We start from the raw sequence: 25,738 nt of genomic DNA on the forward strand, positions 1-25,738 counted from the left end.
CACCGCCCCCAGGCTGTATCTGTCTGTCTCTTCCCAGTTTACGGCGCTTACTGTCAGCGCACGAGACAAACGGAGTCCGACTGATCGGGGTATTTGTAGCCCGTTGCCAGTGGAGGGTTTGACTGGAAGAGCAGAGCAGCGGTGAGAGGCAACAGATAGACACAGCAGAGACCCACCTGAGGGGAGAGAGACATAGAGAGAGAGAGAGAGAGAGAGAGAGAGAGAGAGAGACAGACAGATAGGCAAGGAGAGAGAGGAAGAGAGAGAGACAGAAGCTGTTTCCATCCAACTGTCAAGCAAATTTTACTCAAACTTTTGAAATGTCACCAAAAAATAAATGCTAAATAGGTGCACTTTCTCAGCTGAGTTGAGGTGAATAAATAGGCTTCCTAAATGTAAAAAAAAAAAAAAAGAAATGGCAAGAATTTTTCCAGAACTGATTAGTATTGGCCGGCCATGTTTCATGCTTTTACCCGAAGATGAAAACAAAGAAATGCACTTGCCAATATTCTGACACACCAACTAATGGTCATAAAACCATGATTGGCACCTTATATGCGGATATAAAATTTCTGGAAGGTTGTGGTGGACAGATATTTTATCTCAGGATGTTAAAACCACTTGTGAACTGTTGTGGAATCATTCGTCTGGCCAATCATGAATCAGCTTGTCATTACTTATTTGACAAATGTGTTTCCATCACTTAATGATTTGGAGCTGTGCAAAGGACATCATGCCCTTACTTTAAAAACATTTTCCACTTCAAACTTTTTTGTGACATTGGGGAAATGTAATTGAATTTTTCCAATCAACTTCTTAGATTTGATGGAAACCCAGAGACAGAGAAAGAGAGAGAGAGAGTCAGATAGAGGGAAATGCAAGGAATGAGAGGGACATGAGACAGAATGACAGAGGGAACATGAGCCAGATGACAGTGAAAGGAAGGGACGATAGCATCATTCGAGGAACAAGTCGAGGAGGTAAAAGTGACCAAGACAGCGAGGCTGAGGGGAGAGGAACAAAGAAAGGTAGCCGATCCAGATAGAGAGAGAGAGAGAGAGAGAGAGAGAGAGAGAGAGGAAATATAGAAAAAGACTGCCCCCTTCCTAGCAGCGTAATGGCCGTGTCACATCAGCTCTGGGTGAGTGGCAGGCTACACGGCCCCCATCGCTGGAAGAACCGGGGTCCTGGGCAAAGTGGCCTGGGCCATCTGAGTTCTTTGCCCAGGGGGAGGTGAGTGTGATGGGGCTACTGTCCTGACTGCTCCCCCCCTCCGTCCGCTCTTATCAGGCAGATTGACAGTGATGTGGGCTGAAGTCTGAGGGCCAGACTGGCAGATGAGCTGGCTAAAGACCAACTACCCTCTGTGCTTTTGGCCTTTTTTTAGTCTTGGCTGTCAAATGTGTGTGCGTGAGCGACTGTGGGTGTGGGTGTTTTGTTTGTGTGTGTGTGTGTGTTGATATGATTCAACTAACATCGGCAACATAACAATGGTTCGTAGTTTTCCCCAAATGCCTTATTTCCCTCAAGGCCCTTTGCTTCGGAAGGACTACTTTGACCCTTCAATCTTCCTCCTTTCTCTTCATTAACGTGTGACATTGTGAATAAGCGGCATAGAAGCTGGGGCATTTGTCCTTAAAATCTATTGATATATTGCTAGAGATGTCATCATATCAGCCTAAGCACACACATACACACACGGCTCTGTCTTTGTCTCCCTGATCAATGGTCCAGCGCCAGAATACTGATCCCTATCGACCAATGAAATTTTGCACAGACAGCGTTTCCAATCAATCAGGGAGCGATAAGAGTGAAATGGGCGCCACAGGCATTCCCATGGTGATTGTAAAGACCACTGGATCCTGATAACAATCACTGATGGTGTCAAAAATAAAAACGCCTTCCCCTCCTCCCTTCGCCCTGTAAAATCATCTGTTTAATTACAACAAATGTGTGTGTGTGTGTGTATGTGTGTGCGCTTATGCAGGGGCACGGGAGTGGTTTTAATCATACTCCTGTGGGGTGTAATTGTCAATCAAAATGGGCGTGTCCTACAGAATGTAATTAAATTGGCCACCTATTCACTGCCTCTGTCCACTGTTCCCCTTTGTTGTGCCCATTGCAGTGTCGCCTTATCAGTAAATCATTCTGTTGCCAGCAAATTCTATATAATGAAAGATAATAAAAGCCAATGTAGAACCCTCATCCTCCTCCTTTAAAGTTGTTGTCATCACCAGTTGTCATTCTGGTACAACCGCATGAAGTTTAATACTGTTATTGGCAATGTATCTTCCATTTATGGGTCCATTTTGTTGTTTGATGGTGTATTTCTCTTGTTCGCGTGGATGAGTGGCAAAACATAGACGACATGACGTCATGTTGAGGTAGTTCCAGCACAGCTACAATGGATTTTTTTAATAGCCGAAAATTTTTAAGCTATCGAAAACATCATTTGGTTTCAGCCCCTCAGAATAAAAGAGCAATGGCTTCTTTCTAGACTCACCATTTTGCACAGCTGTTCAACAATCATACAACAACAAACACAGGGTTAGGGCCCATCGTAGTAGAGGAAGAGATACCAGTTTCTCCACTAACAGTAGACTCAATAGACCAGAATAAGGAATAAGAGTAAGGGGTGCTACTTGCTTTTTCTCAACTAGAAAAACTTACTGTTACTAAGCAATCGCTATCACTCCATTTACACATAGCCTACTGAATCAAACAAGTTCAGGCACGTTCTCTGTGTGCTGTGGAAAGGCATTCTGGGAAATGTAGGAAATCACTAATTGAAGTAAAAGTAGAGGAGGCAGGTTGAGAGAAAGTGGGTACACCAGAAAAGTAAATTACAACACTTCATCACAAAATAACTCCTGGAATGCGAGTAACCAAATATCCAATTTCCTTTAAATGAAAAACATTGTCGTCTCTCAGCCATGACAATTTTATTTCAACAACAGTCTCAATATCAACTGCACTCATTTTTTACAGTATCTCTAACCTGTCCATTTTCCCGTTGTCTCCTGTTTCTCTGCCCTTATCCACCTGTCTTTCTAGGCTTCCCCTCTCTCTCGCTGGCAGACCAGATGAGTCTATTACAGAGCGGCTGGATGGAGATTTTGATCCTGCGCGTGGTGTTCCGCTCGCTGGCCTTGGAGGACAAGCTGGTGTACGCCGAGGACTACATTATGGATGAGGAGCAGTCGAAACTGGCGGGGCTGCTCGACCTCAACAACGCCATTCTGCAGCTGGCGAAGAAGTACAAAGCCATGGGGCTGGAGAAGGAGGAGTTTGTGGTCCTCAAAGCTATCGCGCTCGCTAACTCAGGTACATTACAGAGATTAGGCAGTCCGGCTCTGTTTGCCTGCACCTGCACAATTTTCCATTTCTACTTAACTCCACTCTATTTTTATCTTTTATGCAAAGCAACTAAACTAAACTCTAAGCTGATGCCATGTTAGGTTTTGTTCTCACGATATGGTTCTTTGAAATGACAAATTTCCTTTGTCTACCTCCATTTCCATTGGTTTATTAATTTGTCATGTCCCCCTACTCCTACAGACTCCATGCAAATTGAGGACTCGGAGGCAGTTCAGAGACTCCAGGACGTCCTTCATGGGGCCCTACAGGACTACGAGAACACCCACCACCCAGATGACCCTCGGCGGGCCGGCAAGCTGATCATGACCCTCCCTCTTCTCCGCCAGACGGCGGCCCGAGCCGTCCAGCACTTCTGCAGCATCAAGCAGGACGGCCGCGTGCCTATGCACAAACTGTTCCTGGAACTGCTGGAGGCCAAAGCCTGAACTCGACACAGACAGCCGTTAACTTCGTCCTGACCTTAGCTCAGCGGTTAGGATGACAGAAAGTGAAGGATAACGGGTAGCGGTGGGGTTTGACGCCATTTCTTTGTCCATTTCAGCTTGCATTGGACAATAAAGTTTTGAATCTGCAATCGCCAGGAAGTATGTTCTATATATGCGCTCAGAAAACAGGCAAGCAATTTTTAGAGCCACACCCTTCCTACTTGCTCATCTTGAGTTGCAGATGGAAGTGGATGGAGCAAGACTCCGAGTTTTCAGAGCAAAAGTCAGATTGGCGTTTAGTGTCTTGAAGGACATTGTCATCTTTACTGTTTGTGACATTGTGAAATAAGTGTGTTGACCCGCTCCAAAAAAAACAGGAGCGCAAGGTGGAAGAAAGATGACAGCATCTTAAAAACCAGAAGAATCGCCTTTTAGAGATACAGTTACATGCCTAAAGTAGAGCTTGTTTTGTCAAAAGACCACCTGATACTTGAAGATCCTCATGGATTATTTCATCCATCTTGAAGCCTGTTAATCTGCATTCTAGTGCTTTTAGAGGGCCTTTTTTTATTTTGTCCTTTTGTATAGAAAAACAAAATGTGTCCTGAGAGGTAAGTCTTGCCAAAGAGTAAAGACTCATATTATTGAAGAATACCAGCAAATGTCCACAATAATATAGTGTGGCCTGTAAAACATTCACATAAGACATGCATCCCTGCTATTATATATTGCAAAACTATCTATCCATTCATACATGGGAAACATTCATATATTGATGATTAAAAGGAGGAGATAAAACATTAAAGACCAATAGTTAACTGTCTTTTTCAACGTCTCATATAAAACAATGAATGGCCTCCTGATTTTATTAGAATATTTCAGGGAAAGAGTACTTAGTACATCTGTCATGATACAATTGTACAACAGCAAAGTGATTATATTTATTTAATGTTGGCGCAATTATTTTGCTGTTTTTTATTTACTAATGTGGCATTAATGAAGAGTAGAATAAAGCAATTACAGTGGATAATTTTTTAAAGATTTTTAAATGATATCATTGTAAAATAATTACCTTTTTTACTAGCTTCTCTGCTACACTTACAGCACTGATACTTATACCATATCATGAAATTCAAGACAACCTGATTATGAGTGGACTAAGTACTTGAAGATAATAATGTTGTAGAGTTGTGTAGAACCAATAGATATAACTTTACCCATGTAAAATGGCTGCCATATAATCTGGATTAGGGAGGCTTGATGTCCTTTCTATGGTATATCTCTATGTGTAGAATAAAATCAGTGCACTACTTTTCCTTTTAGCCATAAAGTCTGGGGAAACTGGTGGTGGCCCTCTGTTAATCTGTTACTGTGTGTGTTTTGTGTGAAGAGTAGTTCTGTCTGAAATTTGTCTTTTTCGCACACATTAAATGAAGGGATTAAACTCGGAAGGAATCTGAAATCTCAGTGCAAATAGGTTAAATGTCCAAGTTTTGCTCCTTAGTGCAAGGTACTGTGACACTATAATGTGTATATTTTTGTGACAAAATATATCAGATGTGACAGCAATATGGTGTGGAGATGGTTTAAATGTATGTACTTTATGCTGTATATAATGTCTTATGCCAACAGAGATGTTTAAAGATGCAAATAAGCCTTGTTCAGATGAGATGTGCCGTGCTATCATTCTCAGGTGGATTCTTAGGCAATAAAGATGATCCCCCAACGTAAAACTCCTATCATCTGAATGTCATCATTTCCACTGTGGAGACGAGGGACAGAAATGGTGATGGGCCTTTGAAACCGATCCATAAAGAGGTGGCGAGAGCGCACACAGGCTAATTTGCGCTGTCTGACAATGGACAGTCATTTTAAAGTGAGGCCCGTTATGGCACATTTAGGCCACCAGAGCCCTATTGGATGGAGATTTATAATTAACAGCTATAATGTAATGAAGTCTAACAGCAGCTCCGGGGAGTGCTGGTCATCAGATGCCTGTTGAAGCTGATGAAAGCAGAGACGGCCAACCGATCTCTATCTCCATCATACAGTGATCTTGACAAAGAGAAGATCCCTCCCCATATATTTAGATTCTTAGGCGACAAGTGACGGCACTTCTTACAGTCTGATCACAACACCATCATATAAATGACACACATCGTTGGTCTACCCTACTTGTAGTGGAGTGTGGGTAATCATTTTGAAAAGGTAATTGGAAATCACAATAGTGATGAACAACGCTCTGCTCTGCCTTTATTAGACTGGAGATTGAACAAGCAGATCTTTTGTTAGGATTACATGGTTTTTGATTGTGTTTACAGTCAATAAAGGAAGCATTAACTACAGCGACACAGCTCTCAGTAGCAATCAGTCACGACTGGTTATGTTACATGAAGTGCTTGATCTCATCTACACACAGACGATGTGATATAAATGTGTATGTGACGTGTGTGTGTAGATAACATTTCAAGTGTTCGCTGTGTGAACAAATGCAAAATTGTACTGGGAATTGGGAAAAATATTGGAAGTGAAGGAGAGGAGAGGAGAGGAGAGGGAACATGAGGAGGAAAGATGGATGGATAGATAGAGAGACAAATCAAAATCGAAGTGAACCCATTTGTCCTTTCGCCCTCCTTATCTGTCAGCAGAAGCTAAATAATCTCCTTATTTACCTGTGGTTTAAACAGAGGGAGCGCGCCGAGGGATTTGGAACAAGCTGGAGATTTTTCGCCACATCAGCCGTCAGTAAGCGAGTTAGTGATCTTGAGTGATATCCCTATATGTCCCTCTGCTTAAATGAGTTAGTATGTGTCTAGCGCCTGTGTCGCCCAGACACCTTGGTGATGGATGGGGCCTTGAGGAGATGGGCTGTAAAAAAGGCTGATTCTGGCACTCAGGGGTGAGATCACTTCCTCAATAAAAAAGCATTGTCCCGAATCATCACGGCAAGGTATGAATGCTGATTAGGGTATTAGACGGAGGAGAGCTCCTCTGTAAAAATAAATCAAATGAGCTGTTAGTTAATGTAGGGGCCCCTCTCACAGCAAAACAGGACGTCTGAAGGAGGGGAGCAACGATTACTGATTCTTTTCATGTTCTCTTATCTCATCTGACATTGCAAACATAGTTAAATAATCACTTTGTTTTTGTATAATTGAGCAGCCACCTTGCTTTCAAGCATTTAGATTTTGCCCTTCTTATGCTGCGAGTAACGCCTCCTAACACACACTGACCCGACTGGGCTCCATGTCCAAAAGGGGCCCTGAAGTGGCCCTGACATTTCAAGGTGATGTTATCCTTATAAACATAACCTTTGTCACAACCAGACCTACACCTCGCCTCAGACCGCACATGCAGAAAGTGATTGAACCGGTCACTCTTTGATGAAGCGAGATCAATTCTGCTCCATCGACGATGATCGTGATTTGACAAAGAAATTAATTCAAGCGTGACTTTTAAGTGTCCTCCTGGGAAGAAGAAAAAAAAGAAGAAGAAGAAGAAAAAAAACTGCAGCCATTAAAAAGTAATTAGAACAACTTTTTCTCTGATGAATGGTGCAACTTTTCAGACAAGAAAGTTTCCATAAAAGAGTAAGCTGGTTATCAATGTGCAGGTTTGAGCAATTCATTTATTGGAACAAGATTCTGTGCAGCTTGTCATGAAATAGAAATGAAATATGAATTGCAGGTTATGTCAAGTAACAAGTAAAGGAAAAAAGGGAAGATACGGTAATTAAAATTCTGTTCGTTTTTGTATAATTTCTTGTATCATTATCTTAACAACAGGAATGATCTGTCTTATTTCAACATATTGCCCTCGGTATAAACAATATTCTGAATTCAATATAAGATTACATCATTTTTTGCAGTCTGCCTTATTGGGAAAATACCTCATATTACGATACTATTGTTGGGGCTGAATCGTCATGTTTTATTCAGTGGTTTTCAGGGAGAAGAAGAAAACAAGACTACAGAGTGGCAAAATGTTTCGAATGGGCCTGATCCAACCTCCTCAAATCATCCCAGTATTCCTCAGGAGTTGCTTATGTTTAAAAGTTTTATGCCTTCCTGGGGCACTATCATGAATTGTGAACGCCCTGACAAAATGTTACTAAATGTGCTGCCGTACCTCTTCGTGGCACCGCGCCTGTCATTCTCAATCATTCCCCCCACAGCAGATGAACGACTGTATATGAACTGTTAGAGGTCACTTGGCCACAACACTGGAAAAAAGGCCTTTTTGTGACTTTTTGCACAGAGCCTTGCAGCTCCTTGTAACCTGATGGGACCAAATGAGTGTTTCGTTGGTATCAAAAATGTGTGTGTGCTTTTGAGTATGCATGCATGTGTGTGGCCTATTTAGTGACATAAACAACTGCTCAGGGCCTTTAAAAAGATATGACTATCTGCAGCTGTAAGATTTGAATGTTTGTAATATGTAGCGGTGTAACAGTACAGTAATGTCTGGGACTGAGGTTGAGTAGCAGTGGTGTTGATAAATTACAGTGATACTGATTTCTTTCTCTGGTGCTGTTGGCTCATGCTGGACACTGACACACAACACAACTTGTAGTGCTGCTGCTTAGCGCCATCATGTGGTTATATAATGTAAGGAACATTATAAACGTCCTGGTTCATATAATGAGGCCATATTATTCTTGCAAACAAATGAAGCCCATTATCAGGAAATACAGTATATAGATAATCCTAATGACCCTTCAGACACTTCAAAAGGCTTGGTAAGTTAGGGAGAGGGCAAAACAGTTGAGATGATCTAATTACAATGGGGACAGAAAAGGGAATTTTCTATGTTCTAAATTTGCAGGCTCTCACTAGATCATTGAAAACAGGTTTAATAACAAAAGGCACTTGAGCTGCCCAACGTCCCAGCATAATGATATAGTAAACATAACCAGTTATGCTAATGAGGTGATTAATTAAGCAAATTAATGCATTAATTAGCCTATATTTCTATGTCAACATACTTGTCTTCACATAAGACATGGGCGGTATTAGTATGAACTATGTATCTTAAAGCTTTTAGTAGTTTGAAGAAAAAAAAAATTTCCTCATTAATATGCAGATTTATGCAGCAAGGTGCTCCAATATCTAATTAGATCATCTATAGGGGGAGTCTGTGGTAGAAGTATGACGTTTCTATCATGTATTGTTCTTGAGTTATGTTGTTCACAATATGTCTACACACACACACACACACACACACACACACACACACACACACACACACACACACACACAGACGCCACCACGATGACATAATATCCTGCATACCATGTACCATGGTGGCGGGACGTAAAGTCAAAAGATGCCCCAGTCTAAAATAAGTAATAATGAAAATGTGATACTTTATTGATCCCTATAGAGGGCTATCATACTGAAATCTAATCTGTGTATCCACTGTTGTGCGATCAGTTGAGACTAAGACAAGTACAAGACCGGTCCTAGCTTCTATATATATACTAACACCAGCAATAGTGTACAAATATTTAAAATTACAGTATTACCAATATACTAAAATGACATACACATTTTCTATTTAATATATGAACAACTTTAATGTAAACTACCCATTGACTCCTACATTGTGTTGCATGTTTGTGAAGTTAATGATGCTGAGATGAAACTTAATATGTTAAAACACATATGGGGCACATACTCTTATGGGAGGGGACACACACACACACACACACACACACACACACACACACACACACAAAGAGCACACCTTAGTGTCAGAGGGATGATAAGGCTACTACCATGCTTCTCCAGGTAAACTGAAACCTGACACTTGGCCGTTGCCATGACACTGCTGGAGAAGAGCAATGGTTGATGGGAGACAGAAGGGGTTAGAAGGACACACATGCAGTTCGTTCAAGGCTCTCTCTGCGCTCTTTCTCCCTCATCCTCTCTACAGAACACTGAGCGAGCGTGGAGCGCGTCACTAGGCCACCGGGACGACATGGAGCAAGGAACCGGGCCACGGGAATCCGACATTCGACTTTGATACTCCGACCTTTATTTGTAGGTCTCGCCTCATCTCCGTGGTGTTGCAGTGAGGGTGTCGGCCAGTATAAGTAACTGCTGTAAAATATTGATGGGGGCGACAGGTGTGTTCCCAAACCCACGCTAGGTCCTTGCCCTTCTGATCGATGTATCACTCATCGAGGGGGTGCCAGCACCCCCGCCACAGGCCCAACCACGGACCTCAGCACTGGTGAGTCTCTGGGTGGACACACTTCTCTCTCTTTTTCCATCAGCCGTTTCCCCTGTCCTGACTCTAACCTCTGACTTATTTTCCTTTTACTGTGTAAGGCTGCAAACACAAGAACCCTAAATTTCTAAACCTACTATATCTTGGACACAAATAAGTTGATATTAGTGGCACCAAGGGCATTTATTGGAATTTTGCCGGAAATAAGCATGAAAAGGTAGTACTGTTATACTCAATAAACAGCACAATGTTGCCTTTGGGGCCTTTCTACCAATATATATATCCAGAGACTTGACATATGTAAGACTGCAGTGGGCCAAAGAAATATGAATGGATAAAAGTGGCTGCTTAAGGAGTGCAGTGCGATCAGCAGGCTAGAAACTAGGCCATGCAAGCTAGTGCGTCTCCGATTACAGTGTTATCTCCTCCACATGTGCGTGATCGCCTTTCTCTCTCAGAAAGTGTTGACTTGTCCCTATTACTGCCAAGCGTAAGCCCTATAGAAGTCTGAATGAGTAGGGGATGGAGGTTTTGACAGATAAAGACATCATTAGTCACCAGAAAGAGACATTTAGATGAGCAGGATAAGTGTCTTTCAGTACATCCAGGCCGTTCCACGCACAGCAACACAGTACATCACACGGTGAGCAACGGCAACGAAAATGGAGCTTCAGTTGGTATCTAGAGTTTATAGGAAACTGATCCGAACTGAAAGGTCACTGAAACGGAGGCCTAGTGGTTAGTGAAGTCGTCTCTCATCCAGAGGGTGTGGCCATATGTGCTGAAGTATCCTTGAACAAGCCTTGGGTCCTTCAATTTCAGTAAACATCAGTTCTTTCAATTCTTTTATAGATTGTCTGTGTGTATTTCTTAATTTCTCTGCATTCTACTTATGATATTCTTCCCTCTCCAGAGTCACCCACTCCTCCTGGAGGAGGAGGAGGAGGAGGAGGGGGAGGGGGTGGTGAGCGGGCAGAGGGAGGCCAGGGAGACCAGCCACTCTTTTACCGGCAGCTGTGGTTCGCCGTAGTGATGGCAGGCGTGGCCCTGCTGCTGCTGGCCATTGCTTTGGGGGTGATCCTGCATAAGGTGAGGGACAGATCGCTGTATTTTGTATCAAGAGAACAGACAAAGCATTTTTTCTCATCAGTTTGTACCTAAAAGATGCTCTGGTGGTGCATGTTCTATTAATATTATTGTTCTCTTCATAACTGTGACATTTGTCCTCTTCTTGTAAAGAAACTAACTAAAATCATCCTGCACAAGGCCCTCAACAAACCCCCCTTCACCAGGGAGAGACCCCCGCTGGTGGCCCTGCCCCTGCAGAAGAGGAGTCCCATGGCTGTCTATCCACAAAGCAACTCCTATTTGGTGAGAGGAGGATTACCCTGGTATCACATGAGGAGCACCTGGTTTAGCTCAGTTTTGCAAACAGTAACTCCTCTTTTAAGTTAAAATGTCTGACATTGATGATTGCTATTGTGTCTCATGAACTTAAAATATTGAAACCCATATTTATCGCAGATCAGTATGTTGCTCATATGAATACAGCTATAGCACAGATGTAAATGTTACTGATTTACTTTTTTTTATCTATTTTTTCCTGTTTGTGATTTAAGAACACTGAGGTATTTAGTACTAGAATGAAATGAGATTGCATTGCTCCCTCTTGTGGAAATCTCTCACAATGCTGTGTAACTGACCCACTCTCCTTTCTCAGTTTGACACAGTGCCTGACACAACAGGCTTCTCTAACAGCGTCACGCTCAAGGGGTTCACCATGAATATAGAGGTAAAACCCAATGCCTCATCAGCATACAGGTGCGCACACACACACACAAACAGAATTTCAGCTTCACAAAATCTTTCCTCTGTACCACCAGGAAGCGCTGGAAACTAAATGTGAGGTCATTGATGGGGTCCCTCCAGCGGGCGAGCTTGGGATCCTCAGTGTGTCAGCGCTGCACGTCTCAGCTCAAGCTCATTCACAGAACTCCCTGAGGCGCAGCGTTAGCCAGGTGATGGACGGGAAGTCGCTAACAGGAGACGATGAAGCGTGGGACCCCCACGTTTCGGGCCATGACAGTGGGATGGTGAGAGATCCCAAAAACGTATGCTGAACCCGTTAAAACTACATCCACTGAAAGCCTGTTTCCATAGTCACATTACAGAACTTGTTATATTTGCTGTGAATTTTTTTAAATCATTGTTATATATAGTAATAATACTTCAATTTCCACAACATTTCTCAAACATTTTGATCTTGGAGACAAGGAAAATTGTAGATTTTTTCTCAGGGAACAGCTTGTAATGTCATTGCTGCCTTCACTGATTGCACAGAAGTAAATAGCCTCAGTCCTACATCCTCCATTTAACACACTCTCTTCTCCCTTGTAGTTTATGGAAGACGAGGAATTTGTTGACACCATCAAAGGCTTCAGTACTGTGAGGAAGGAGCACACCATGTTCACTGACACCAACCTGTGACCCGAGGATGATCTTTGAACCCGACAGGACTGTTACCCTTGACATTTAACATTTTGAAGAGCAAAGCGATGTGTAAAATCCACCTTGTTTTGTCTGCACCGGTGACCAGTTATAGTGTCACTATAACCTGGTCAGACTCATCAAGAGGTTCTTCTCTCCTCAACCAAAAAGGAATGAATAAGAGAGTCCAGCATGTAAATGACTGATGACAAGAGCATTGGAGTAACAGTGGCATTGTCAATTGAGAGAAGAAAGGACATGCTACATGCCTACTGAGTGGAAAGAGGCGACACCTGCCTTTGCCGAGTTCGCTTTGAGGGAAATCATCTTCCACGACAATAACAGCAACACTGCACAAGGACATGCTCGATCTCAAATGTTTCTCATCATTGCATACAGACTCAGAGCCACATATTGAGAAAAAAGAAACCAAAGATATGGTGATGCAGCAGATACTTTAGCTATCCAGTTTAAGATATTTGAATACACTGTATGGCCATGGATAAAGTTGGAGAGGTTTATGTGGAGAGATTGGAGAGAGATGCCCAACTAGAAAGAAAATAGAAAGTTTGTAAATGCTCCTTTGTGATAATTTTGTAAAAGAAACACTTGTACCTTGTACACAATCTTCCATGGACACATTTCATTCATTTTCCATACATTTTCCACTGAGGATGATAAATCAGTTGACTAAATACAATATCTTATGATTCTAAAACAACAGGCAAAATATCCAATGGAATTTGAGTTAAAGCCTTTTCACATGGATAAGAATATTTTTCATAGTAACGGGATAGCTTAACTAAAGCTGTTGTGTATATTAACTGTCTCTAAGTGAATCCCATATAAATTTACTGAATCTAGTGGATGCAGCAAGTGAGTGCCATTAAGTTAGCCAATTGTAACATTAATCAAAGACGACCAAACAGAAAATTTGACAAAAAAAAGAGAGGCTCCTTATCAAACCATGCTGTATTTGAGAGGTACATATCTGGTAATTTCATGTTAGCTTAAGCTAACCCTAACCCTAACCTTGACATCATCCTTGCTCAAAGTATTGTGTAGCCTAATTCTAGCAAGCTAAATTGCAACTAGCAGGCCTGAACTAAGTGGCTAGTTAGATTGTCCTGACACATGTGTGTTTTTGCATACCTGTCTTTTTCTCTCTTCTTTTTTACGCAACTGATTCCTAATGCGTTTCATCTTGCCATAAATTGAAAGGTATGGTCAAAAGTGTCCAAATTTCGCCTGGTCAAGTAGTCGCATCAAAGTGTGGATCAGGTAGTAACTGATATGTGGAAGGTGATTGGTTAGCAACGAGTGAAGGATTGTGGGAGTCCCTGAGCAACTTTATACAAAACGTGTTATTTATTTCCAATATAAGTGTGTTTTATTCTCCATGTGACTGAGATGACAGAGCGGTGGGGAGAGGAGCTGGGGAGGCTGGTTGCTCTGCTGCTTCACTGCCTCATAATCCTCATTAAATACTACAAAATGATTCACACAAATACAACATATGCTATTCACAATATCTGCCCACTACACTGAAAACTACTGTATATTTAATGGCAATTCAAAAACAACATCAGGTTTAGGCCTCACCCTCCTTTTAATACACACAAGTATTACTTCAGCATCCATGCAAACTGTCATGGATAATCTAGTCAATATCAGATTTGGAAGGACAAGCACCCATCAAAAAAATGTCAAATATTATTCAATACAAAAACATCAGTATTCTCTTGGAATTCAATTATCTAATCCAGTTTCTCCAGGATGTGTGGAACTTCTGAATGCATCTATTGTTGAAGAGGTGCAGAGCAATTAATAGCTTTAAAACTCTATCCGTTTTCTATTATAATATATAAGTGATTTTTTTTAATGTTAATTTCTTATCATCCGAGTCATCAGAAAAAGATCCATTTGTATACAGTTGTATCGTGGTTGATTGTACATTGTAAGGCATTATCAAATGTTGCTTTTTGATATGGATGGAAATTTGTGGGTACAGACTTTATCTAATAAAAGTGTGGCACATTAATGTCTATTAAAATTTACATGCACACCAACAGAGACGCGCCTCGGAGCAAGCCAAAACACATAAAAGTCTTCACATATTAATTTATTTGAAATGAGCTGCAATGCAATTCGGGCACAAAACACTTGTACCTCTACAGTCAATAATATGGTTACAAAACAAACATTTACATAATAAATTAATATACTGCAGTACCACAAGAGACAGTAAACATAAAAACCCAAAATGGGGGAATTATATTGCATTAAAAACAAAAAGGAGTTGGTTTAATGTACAAAATTTCAGGCATTTACAAAGGCAGCCTCTTTTAGTTGCTCGTTTTGTAATATATATAAATATAAATCTCTAAAGCGTGGTTACGCTGATATGTCTGCTAAAAAGACCAGATAGGAAGGGAGGGGCTTTCAGCCTGAGACGAGAACCTTCAATGACCTGCATGACGACTCTGCCATTTCACTACAAAAAACCTGTTTATTCACATATTTGGTGTCCTGTCCCAATTTCTCTGAAACTGTCGTAATAACAGGTTATGATCAGTGGGAGGCCTTAGTCTGACAATGTTACAGGTGCACCACTGCCACATGTGCACCACTGCCACAAGCCTTCTGGTATTTATCTATTCCCCACCGAGTATCTTTAACAGTTTACATCATAACTCTGAGTCAACCGGCTCTAACAGAGCACAAACCCCTCCATAACTTAATGCCAATTTGCTTTAAGGTTTTCTGCATTTCATTGCTGTGTGCATTTGTCCCTTTAGTGTAATATTCATACTACTGTATAAAAACATAATAGTCATTGAAATGTGTTCGCAGCAGTAAAGTGCATGCAGCACATGCTAGGTTGTCAATGTTTTCAAAGCTGGCTACAGTAGAAACAACAGTTACACATAATTAGGTACACATAGCACTACTAGATTTTCTGTCTTCCTTTACAAAACATAACAAAAAGATATGGACCCCTCAAATACTGGCAACCCTTTGCGCAATCTTCCCTAACATCCATTTAATCTTTATCACTCTCCTATTCCTTTTCCTACGCCCTTTCTTCTGGCCACATGCATAAGAGCCATGATTTAACTTTGTAACCATCTGGTCAAACCTGCCATTGAATAGGAGAGGTAACTGGGAAAGGGGACTTGTTTGGGACATAACGCTGAAGTGAATCAATCTCTTACTGGATTCCTTTTTTAAAGACATGCTCTCTACTCCTACATAATAACTGTTCATTTCATTTCTACTATGTAAACTAAGGTGTCAAAATGGCACTAAATGCTAAATCCCGCTGTCACAACTGCAGCTACACTATTGTTACTAGAGTGCTACAAGTGGATGCTACTGCAACCTCTAACGAGGTCTTGCTAGCTACTAGTACTAGTACTACTACTACTACTACCCAAGCTTACAGCATCTGAGTATCTGAATGACGTTACAACAAAGCAAGTCCAAATTTAAGACAACAGGCTAGTTTCTACAACAAATCAACACCTGTCATGCTACCCTGACTTAGTTGAGAGGCTACTACGATTGCTTTAATCTGCCCATCTGGATATTGGAATTTTGTGATAGCACAGGACAGCATAAAGGTGTGAGAACACGAAGTCTATTTGATAAAATGTTGTTAGAAACGCTCAGGAATGTCAGTACCAAAACTGGTGGCTTTAAACGACTAACACTGATGATAGTACCTGAGAGCTAGACTAGACCTGATCTGAGTGTGTGGTGTACCTGTTGTACATTACTTATAGCTGGTGATCAGAAGGTTAGCATACCAACTTGCTGATGACATGGCAGAAATGCAGTCTTACGCAGGTGTTACATGGTTGTACAGTTGTTAGACAGTGAGGTCTATAATTTGAAACAGAAGTGTAGTGTGTTAAAAATCAGTCATGATGACTAATATAAGGTATGAAGGTGGAGTAGGATGAGGAGCAAAATATGTCTATCATCCATGATAACAATTCTTAACATTGACATGAGATATGTTTCTTTACCACTAGCAAAAGTCCCTTAAGTAAGATCTAATACTAATCTAGTGAGATGTTCTCCATCAGTACATCCGCCACATACTCCACTACTGAGTATGACCAGATCACTGACGGACTAAAGTGCCACCACAAGATCCCTAAAATCTACGCAACATGTAAGGGTTGACAGATACAGAAAACCCACAAGGTCTGATAGAAGCTTAAGTACACAATTATCAAACTTGACATTGCCTTAACTACACATTCTATCTAATTATGATCGGCTATGTCATTTTCTATTAATGCAAAGATGCAATGCATGAGGTATTTGTAGACTGATGTAATGACAACTCCTAGGGGAGTGATAAAGTCGTGGGTTGGGGTCACTACTTGAGGGTCAGAGGTCAATGAGTAGCGTTTGCAAATTATGTCACAATGATGTCACAAAAGTAGCTACTGGCAGCGCCAAGTCCCTAATGTCACTAAAAACAACTCATTATCCAAAAATATTATGCTTTACATGTTTGTTCTTTTAGCTACTTCCTTTCTGACCAAGTCATTTCACTTTTTCCCTTTAGAAGATACTTTAAAAAAAAAAAAGTTTCCAAACTGTGCAATTTCACAGCATAGTATACAAAATATTTCATTTTAACATTAGACTAATGCAACTCTACTGAGCATCAAACAGCATGCAAAGACAGGTGGAACTACAATTCTGGATTTAAGAGTAAAGGGTTTTCTCCTTGATCATTAGAATGCAGAGTTCTGATCCTCACAGACGCCGTATGCCATCAATCAACAAACGCTATTAAAGCAAAGCTTTCCAAAAAGGAAAAGCAGGCCTTACGCTTGATGCCATGACTGGCCCGGCCCGCTGAGATTCAGAGATTGTGCCAGGATTTGTTTTCTCCTCAGGCATGAACTGCAGAGATGCAAATGCATTCGATTTACAAAACAAGACTCATGATTGAATTGCATTTCCCTGCCTCATCCAGGCCTGCTCATGAAGTCCACCCACGGCAGAAAAAACCCCACTCCACCTAGTCATTTCCCTGTCATTTCACCATTCAACATCCACTGGCTAATCAGCAAGTGAGTTGTTGTAAGTAATACTGATTACTGGCTAACATAGAGAAGTCAACATGCATTCAGGATTTTAAAAACAAATATGAATGTGTAAGATTACAAATGAAAAGAGCTAAACAGACATATCTAGAGTTAAAATGTAAATAATCTCAGGAAGAAAGTGGCAAGAGAAAAAAAATATGCCACGAGGGAAAGTCTATTATTTGAAAATCGGGGAGGAGGGTGGGGCGGGGGCTCGATCTATTATTTGGACTCTTCCAGAATTCCAGAACCCCAACGCTTCTGATGTTCCGACGGAAGGTTCTGGAAACACGAGGCTCTGCCTTCGGGTTTATGTGGGACAAAGAACTGTGAAGACAAGACCAGATCGGTTGTTAATCAACACCGTCCTGGATACCCACTGTGGCATATGAAGGAGAGTCGTTAAGTAGGAAACAGCAGCTAACAAGGGAAAAAATGGGGGGGGGGGGGGGGGAGTGAGAAAGAGACAACAGAGAATAACTAGCTACAGGTGAAAAGCACTCACGTGAACAGCTGGTACTACAAGCTTGCCAGTAAGGGGGAATTGTGTGTATGGGTGTATTCGTGTGGTTAGGGTAGGTGTAGCGCAACCACAAGCACTGCACAGCACGATATACACTACAGCATAGAGCTAGTGAGGGGTGTCGTCTTTGGGGAAGACAGTGATACTAGCGGATAATACTGAGAGAGAAAAGGAGAAAGGGTTATAGAGCAAGAATGTGTTTGACTAAGCTCAGAGACAAGCAGAGTAGAAGGCTGAATGTGCAGAATCTGTGTCAATGTGTCAGTGCCTCACAAACCTCAGTTTCCACTGCTCTCATACCAGAGCTAGCGAGAGGACAATGCAGCACAGACGAGAGACAAGGAAGGTAAAGGTCAAAGTGGAAGGGTGGCAAGAAAAGCACTCCGTTTTCCTATTATGACAGGTGTTGTGTTTTTATTGCTATTGTAACCTACCTTGAAAATAGAAAGATTAATAAAAAGAAATGTGGTCGGAAAAAAAGGACGGCTGTTATCTTGAGCCATCTTGTACTACCTCCTACAAACAGCAGCATGAAAAGAGTCTGAGTTTCGGGTTTTTCATTCATTTGGAATGATCACACTCAAGGTTTCCTGGGTGTGACAGACTCAACTGCACAATCAACTGGATATAATTGAAGTTGCCCTTTAAGGTTGGAGTGATGAGCTATTTACTCTTCTCACTTAAGTCAATGGACGGTGGAGCAGTAATAACGCTTCAGTACGAGTTGATGTGAGGAAAGTTGAGTGTTTTACCTTTGAGAATGTAGTCTGTTAGCAGGCTAGGTACCTTCTCACTGTCATCCCTCATGGCATGGAGGACTAGCAGGGAGAGAATAAGCATGTTACAGTGCTGAAATTATTTGAGAACATAATAAAATGCATTTGAGACAAAAGAAAACTGTTACAAAACTGGGCATGAACCAGCACATATAATTTTGGAATTGTGGTCCAGTTGCCAGAGGGGGTCTGTACTCACTCTTTGTGAGGATCTGGAGATCTTCTACAGACGGAGAGCCTGCTTTCTTCTCATAGGGGATTACTGTGGTCAGATACTGAGAAAAAGAGAGATTATGTAAGAGACAATGAAAGAGTTAAGAGGAAGGAGGATGGAAGTTAATGTTAGGAAATGAAAATGATAAAAAGAAAATGCTGTTATGAATACAAATGGCCAATTAAAACATCTAATAATGTAGAATATCTCAAATTTTCATTGTAAAGCTACGTCTACTTCAATCTTTAAACTGACAAAAGGCCACAATCCTTTGACAGCTTGATGAAATGGTTGTCTGCAAGTACCGTGAGTGGATTCCTGAACAAATGGTTAGTAAGTGCAGGCTTGTATGTATTCCTTTAAGGCCAGTGATTGGTTTCAACTTATTAGAGGCTGTGAAAGTAAAAGCATATTGGCCAGAAATAAAGACAGCTTATTTTTGGATAATTAAGCTTCTAGTGTCTGCTTATCTTAAAACAAGATCAGTTAAAAAAAAACAGTAAAAGCAGTAAAATGAAGAAAAAAATGAAGGGAGGTGACTGCTTTGTTGGAATCAAGCAATTTACTCAAAGAAGAGAAAGAATGACTGAAATAAAATGATAAAAATAAATCAACCATAAAGAGAACAGACTGAACAAATGATGAAACAAATGATGACACCAAACGACAGCGGTAGCTGTGGAGAAGGAAATAAACATGCATGAATAAGCGAAAGAACAGAACAGAAAAGAACACTGAGGACAGAAATAAATCTGCAGGGGGAAAAAAGGAGGTGCAGAGAAAGGGCACCTGTTTGTCCCCTCCTGTGCTGCCAAAAGTTTGACGGAGGCCATTTTGAATGACATTGGAGAGTCCCTCCAGAGTGAGGAGCTACAAGGAGTGAGAGGAAGGAGGGAAAAAAAAGAGTAAAGAGAGATAAGGAGGCTTCCAGGTTAAGGGAATAGCAGGAGAGCGGATAGACACAAACCCTTGCTCCTAGTATGAAAGCAGTTTTCCCGTGCAGCCATCTGTCTGTCCATCTTGAGGCCATGCAACATGCATCTCCGTTTACAGTAAGTGTGTACTTGTCTCTTTAACTGATCCAGATTTCCTTTTATCATCATCATAAACATGCATGAACTGGCTCCCGTGTTTGTGTCTTTCTTTGTTTATGCCTCCCACCCCATGTCACCCCATGACTCACCGTGCCTGGTACATGTGTGCTGGCTGTCCTCTGGCCGTTGGGTCCGGTCGTGGTTGTGCTGCGGATTTTCTTCTTCTTGCGCAGCAGCTCGCGGTGCTCCTTCTGTCTGTTCTGCACGTCGATCAGCAGCGAGATGAAGCTGTTCTTCACCTGGTTTGTACAGCACTCTGTCAGTGTTTCCCAAAGTTTACAGGAGCTACATGTGGTCCACTATTTGTCTGTTTTATTCAAGCTTGTTGACATTTATCACATTCCAATTTCTCTTTTTGCTTTACTCTATTTATACATACAATACTCTTGTAAAATTTTAAGCTTACTGTCACAAATGCATTGTATAAGAGTCATGAAACCCAAGCAGTTTGACTATCAAAATGTAAAGTTAAAGGTTAAATTAACAAGATATAAAATCAATGTACCTCCTTTTCATAGTCCAGCTCATCACGTAGGGCCAGAGCCTGGATCAACTCTTCGCTGAAGCGGCGGATGGCCGTCTCCACCTCCTCCAGAGCCTCGGTCAGCTCAGACACAGACAGCTGACGCAGCCCTGGGGAAGGTTCACAGACACATTAGGGAGAGGGAAAGTGGCATGTGGCATGTGTGTATTTGTTGTATGTGTGAGAGCATGGTAGTGCGATGATAGAGAGATAAAGAATAAACATTGTGAGCGTAAGTGCGTTTTGCAACATTTGCAACACTCACTATAAACTGTACAAAATGTAAAATACAGAGAGTTTAGGTTAATATATGTAGATATCCGAGACAAAATGTATAGCCTTCAGCCAAATTGGGTGTTTGCATGCTCAGTCTACACTACTCTGGTAGTAGCAATTGTATTAAGGCCAAATATGTGCTGGGGATTATATAACGTGTAGGGACAATGCATGCAGCAGTAATTGCTGTCTGCTTGTATCTGTTATACATTACATAAGAATATCATTCTGTGTGTGAGTGTATGCGTGTGTGCGCGTTTGTGTAGCAGTTGTCTACATGTATAGGATTGTGTAACAGGCCTATTTACACTTTGCTAAGTGATTCAGATGACAAATGGTAGTCGGGTCTAAAAAGGCACTGGCTGTCTGAGAAACACACACGCGCATGCACTCATGCACAAACACACGCACGCACACACACACACACACACACACACACAGTGGTACTCACGGTCCTCGTAGCTAGTGTTGGAGCCGGAGCGTTTGAGTGCATGGAGGTCCTGAGAGAGCATGGACAGGTCTGACTGGGAGGGACTCTCATCGTCCTCTGGGTCTGGAGACTCCTGCATCATCTCTTCTATCTCCTCTATCACCTAAAGCCACACACACACAAACATGCACACACATTAAGAAAGTTTGCCACAACAACTGGATGTATCCATTTGTGTAAGATGGGCCTCTGAATGTATTGCCAAGCCTAGATAAATTAGAACTAGAATTAGAATTAGAAATTAGAGTGCCATACATATGGAAGAGCAATACACTCAATGGGGCACTGAATAGTTTGGAGTGTATAATAGATTTCTCTATGTTGTGAATTTTGGCATTTATGTGTTTGGATAAGTATGTGTGTGACCGTGATTCCTGTATTATTTTTGTAGATGTGGGGGTGGGAGAGTGTTTTTGGTTCTGAGACCCACATTTGCTCCTCGATCCATTCCAGGATGTTCCAGAAGGCACTGAAGTTTAAGAATGGTTCTTATTTGTGTGCGTTACCTGCTCGGCAGTGAAAAGTGGCTCATCGTTGATGCAGGAGACGATGATTGAGTGCATATCCATCTGCTCCCTCAGCTCCTCATCATCCGACAGATCCAGAGACTGGTTGTCCAACTTCTGTCCATCAGGGGAGAGGAGGAGGGGAGGGATTGAGAGAGAGAAGGAGGGAGAGAGAGAGCGAGCTTGGATGAGACAACGTGCTTAAGCAGATTGAGGGCACATAGGTACAAAATGCGTGCATTTGTGTGTCTTACTTCCTCCTCAGGAAGGTAACATTAGAAAAACTGCTGAGCATTAGGAAAATGTAGCCTACATGCTACGTGTGCTTTGTATCATTTGAGACCGTGTGTGCCGGAAACATTATGCAAAACCATGTGTTTTTGGTGCCCGATGCCCATGTAAGATGTGTGTGGGGGAGAGGTGCAGAGCTGTGTGTGAATATAAACAAGCCTGTGTGTGTTTGTATCTCTGTGGTACCTCATGCTCGCAGAGGTTGAGGGTGGGCAGGTGTAGGGTGCGAGTGTGTGATGTCTTCCAGTCCACAGGCATCACATTGCCATAGTTATCTGTCAGAGCGTTCCACACCCTAAAAAAGAAAGAAAGGAAGAGAGAGAGAGAGAGAGAGAGAGAGAGAGAGAGAGAGAGAGAGAGAGAGAGAGAGAGAGAGAGAGAGAGAGAGAGAGAGAGAGAGAGAGAGAGAGAGAGAGAGAGAGAGAGAGAGAGAGAGAGAGAGAGAGAGAGAGTTAATGCTGGGAAAATAGGTTGGGAAAGAGGTGGTAAGTAAGGAGAGAAAAGACAGAAAGACAGAAATGACGCAAGAGAATTGAACTCACTGTAGAGAAGACAGGCCCTGTTTCCTTCTCTTTTCTATGTGACACAGCATTAGCTGGCAGTGTTTTGTCCTGTTCTCTGGCCACCCCCTCACCACTTCACTCTGTCCCTGCTACATCTCACTGCAGCCCACTGAAAGCATGGAGGAGTGCAGCACTCTTCAATCATCCATGCTATTAGCCACCTCAAGGATTTTGCTGTAACAAAGAATTAATCCTTTCCCCAGTGACAGACATGAAGGATTAAGTCCAGCCTGATGCCAGGGGTTCCCAAGCTTTTTGATAACCCATGTGGAGACAAGAAAATTACTGTGACCCACAAAGTTGGTAACACATGTGATTTGTGTGTTTACGTCATGCTGATTACACATTGCTGCTCCTGTGAGTGGGTCATTTATTTCAAAATACCAGATATTATTCATTTAATTAGGATTTTTCTTGGGACCATTTTACCCAAAAGGTTATGTTCAATGTTTAATCTGCAATGCAATTTTTTTAACATTCATGCAATGTTTTTCATATGCTGTGACAGAAAATCGACACGAGTCTGTAGAGACTATGAAATGGCAAGTGTGGATGCAAGTGACTGTGTTTTTATTTCTGACCCTGACCGCTGCGAGCGTGTGGATGGATGCTGTGAACCCATGTGTCAGAATGGCTCTGCATCATCACACACTCTCTCTCTCTCACTTACGCACACACAAACACGCACGCACATGTTTACATAACTCCCATGTTTCTTCCTGAAGTGCTCATGCACAGCTTGGGGAGAGGGGGGTGACTAAATAGGGCAAAGGCTGGCAGGAATTACTTTTTGTCCCTCAAGCTATGACACTCTGTCCCAGGCGTGCGAGTGCATGCACACATACACCATTGGGTTGAGTTCTTCTAAGAGCATTTGCAATTAAAAACATGAGGCTGGTTTAGATTTCAGGGAAACAAATTTCTTGCTTCTAAATCGATGTTGGAGCTATGACAATTTTTGGGGGGTTACATGCATGCATGAATATATTCATGGAGATTCTATTCTCTGCCTTCTCTTGTGCACACAACACACATCTTTCTTTTCTTTCTCTATTCTCACTCTGACACACTCGCACGCGCACATGCACTTCTTCCTTGTCATCCCTGTTGTTCGTCTCAGCTATGGGCCTGCTGGATAGAGAACTCGTTAAAGGCCTAGGCACGTCCTGCAAAAGTGCAGTCGTCCAGAAAAGACTCTCACTGAGCCTGGCACTGCTCTTTGGGCTTAACCAGGCTTCTGTCCAATTATTCCATTCCCTCCTTCCTTCCTCTTTTTTCCCTTCACCTATAATAACCGCAGACACTTTTTTACCCACTTCTGACGCGCCTCCCTCCATTTCCCTCGACACAACATCTCTAGGGCACCATTAACTTCAGCTAAACACTGAGCATGGCTGTTACTAATTGTGGCTGTGACAAGCTCTCTTCTATCTATGAGTGTTTGTTTACGTGTCTAACTTCCCTTTTGGTATAGCAGGGGAGGCTTACATATGAGATAATAAAACACAGTGTCACTGTTGCATCTTTCAGGGGCAGTCAGAATTCTAAATGCAGTTTTACATGCATTCATAAGGAGGCAGAATGCAAGATGGGGATGATTCATGCAGCCAACACAGCTCTGTCTTTACAAGGAAGTCTCTGCTGGATGTGGCATTGATATGACTAGCTGCTGTAAAGCAATAGTATGTAGTCATGCAAATGTGTAGATGTGGCTACTTTGTGTTTCTATGAGACTACACTATTACTGCAGAGGACCTCTGACTGAAATGACAAGGTTAAGATGGTAAGATCAGATGTTGACAGTATAACCTTTCAAAAAATGTATTACCTAAATGTGACAGTGTGTCTGTTAGCAATAGAGGCAATATACAGCGGGGCTCCTAAATGTATGAATATTCAAAACATGCATTTCTATTAAAATACGGGACAAAGAGCAAGTGTACAGGGGTCAACAGCACTTCATTTACAGTCAATATATCCACTATGGATCAGTGGTATAATGACTGACAACCAATCAAGCATTAGAACAAGCTAACGTGGCATGACCCCCCCCCCCCCGTCACACACACACACACACACACACACACACACACACACACACACACACACACACACAATGATTCTAAAAGCCGTCACACTTTTGCCCTGTAAGAACCAGACAGTCAATGGTTTGTTAACATTTTGCATTTGGCAAGTGTGACATTACTACGTGTTGCTGCTGCTCTACTTTTAAATGTTAACGTTACTTCAAGACTCTAAATAAAACAGGAAAAATATTTATCTTGTTGACTGCACTCCCGAAAATGCAGACGGTTTCGCAAACTTGCACCAGCTAGCTAAATTTGCACAACACTGATTGAGATAAGCTAAGCTAGGCTAAACTAAGCTAACGTTGGCTAACATTAACGTTAGCTGGGTGTTAAGTTAGCTAGAATAGCTAAGGTTAAAAGTTAGCGTGACTAAAACTTGATTGAAATTCACACTTACTCGTCGTCCTTCAAATAATTATCCTCCGTGATGGGTTTAATGGGAGCTATGTTTTCCGTCGCGGTGTTGTAGTTTCGGAAACAGACTGTCAGCTTTTCATCGAAGTCGTGGACGAGGTCCTCCATCGATTTGAAGCTGCAGATCTCCCCGGAGAAGCTGTTGTCGAGGTCGGAGAAATCATCCAGGCCCGACGACGAATCGCCCACATTGGAGTTCAGCTGGTCCAACTGGTCCGCTGACTCGGAGGACGGCTTGAATTCGTTAAAATCCTGCCAGTCCTCATCAAAGTGGGCTAACGGCGCCGCCATGACTGCCGTAGGGGTTCGGGTTGACAGCTAAACCCCCTCGATGGTGCTCTGTTTT

At 42.0% G+C, this 25,738-nt stretch overlaps 2 protein-coding genes across 3 annotated transcripts in view; one reads left to right on the forward strand and one right to left on the reverse strand.

The window, feature by feature from the left end:
- LOC139927029 (estrogen-related receptor gamma-like) overlaps positions 1–5,653 on the forward strand; it is a 29,307-nt gene extending 23,654 nt beyond the window's left edge. The window contains exons 7-8 of one of the 2 annotated variants that reach the window (XM_071918999.2): positions 3,055–3,324; positions 3,559–5,652. In XM_071918999.2, the coding sequence (XP_071775100.1) occupies positions 3,055–3,324; positions 3,559–3,803 (515 nt within the window). In that variant the 3' untranslated portion in view covers positions 3,804–5,652. Of the gene's footprint in view, positions 1–3,054; positions 3,325–3,558 lie in introns of both variants that reach the window. The other variant, XM_071918997.2, reaches the window with a different exon arrangement.
- An 11,469-nt stretch (positions 5,654–17,122) lies between these two features.
- On the reverse strand, positions 17,123–25,738 carry fez2b (fasciculation and elongation protein zeta 2b). Its single transcript, XM_071919007.2, has 9 exons — positions 25,376–25,738; positions 22,512–22,620; positions 22,035–22,151; positions 21,490–21,631; positions 20,745–20,872; positions 20,329–20,478; positions 19,131–19,206; positions 18,908–18,973; positions 17,123–17,959 (listed from the first exon to the last, which is right to left on the reverse strand). The coding sequence occupies exons 1-9, from the start codon at positions 25,681–25,683 to the stop codon at positions 17,943–17,945; spliced, it is 1,113 nt and encodes a 370-aa protein (XP_071775108.1). The 5' UTR covers positions 25,684–25,738; the 3' UTR covers positions 17,123–17,942.

Source organism: Centroberyx gerrardi, chromosome 18 (assembly GCF_048128805.1).
Source record: "Centroberyx gerrardi isolate f3 chromosome 18, fCenGer3.hap1.cur.20231027, whole genome shotgun sequence".
Classification (NCBI taxonomy): domain Eukaryota; kingdom Metazoa; phylum Chordata; class Actinopteri; order Beryciformes; family Berycidae; genus Centroberyx; species Centroberyx gerrardi.

Coding starts and splice junctions, on each gene's coding strand:
- fez2b (XM_071919007.2), bottom strand. CDS start 25,683: ATGGCGGCGCCGTTAGCCCACTTTGATGAGGACTGGCAGGATTTTAAC. Junction 21,632..22,034: donor CACTTTTCACTGCCGAGCAG/GTAACGCACACA, acceptor GTGTGGCTTTAG/GTGATAGAGGAGATAGAAGA. Junction 20,873..21,489: donor CAACACTAGCTACGAGGACC/GTGAGTACCACT, acceptor AACCTTCCCCAG/GGCTGCGTCAGCTGTCTGTG.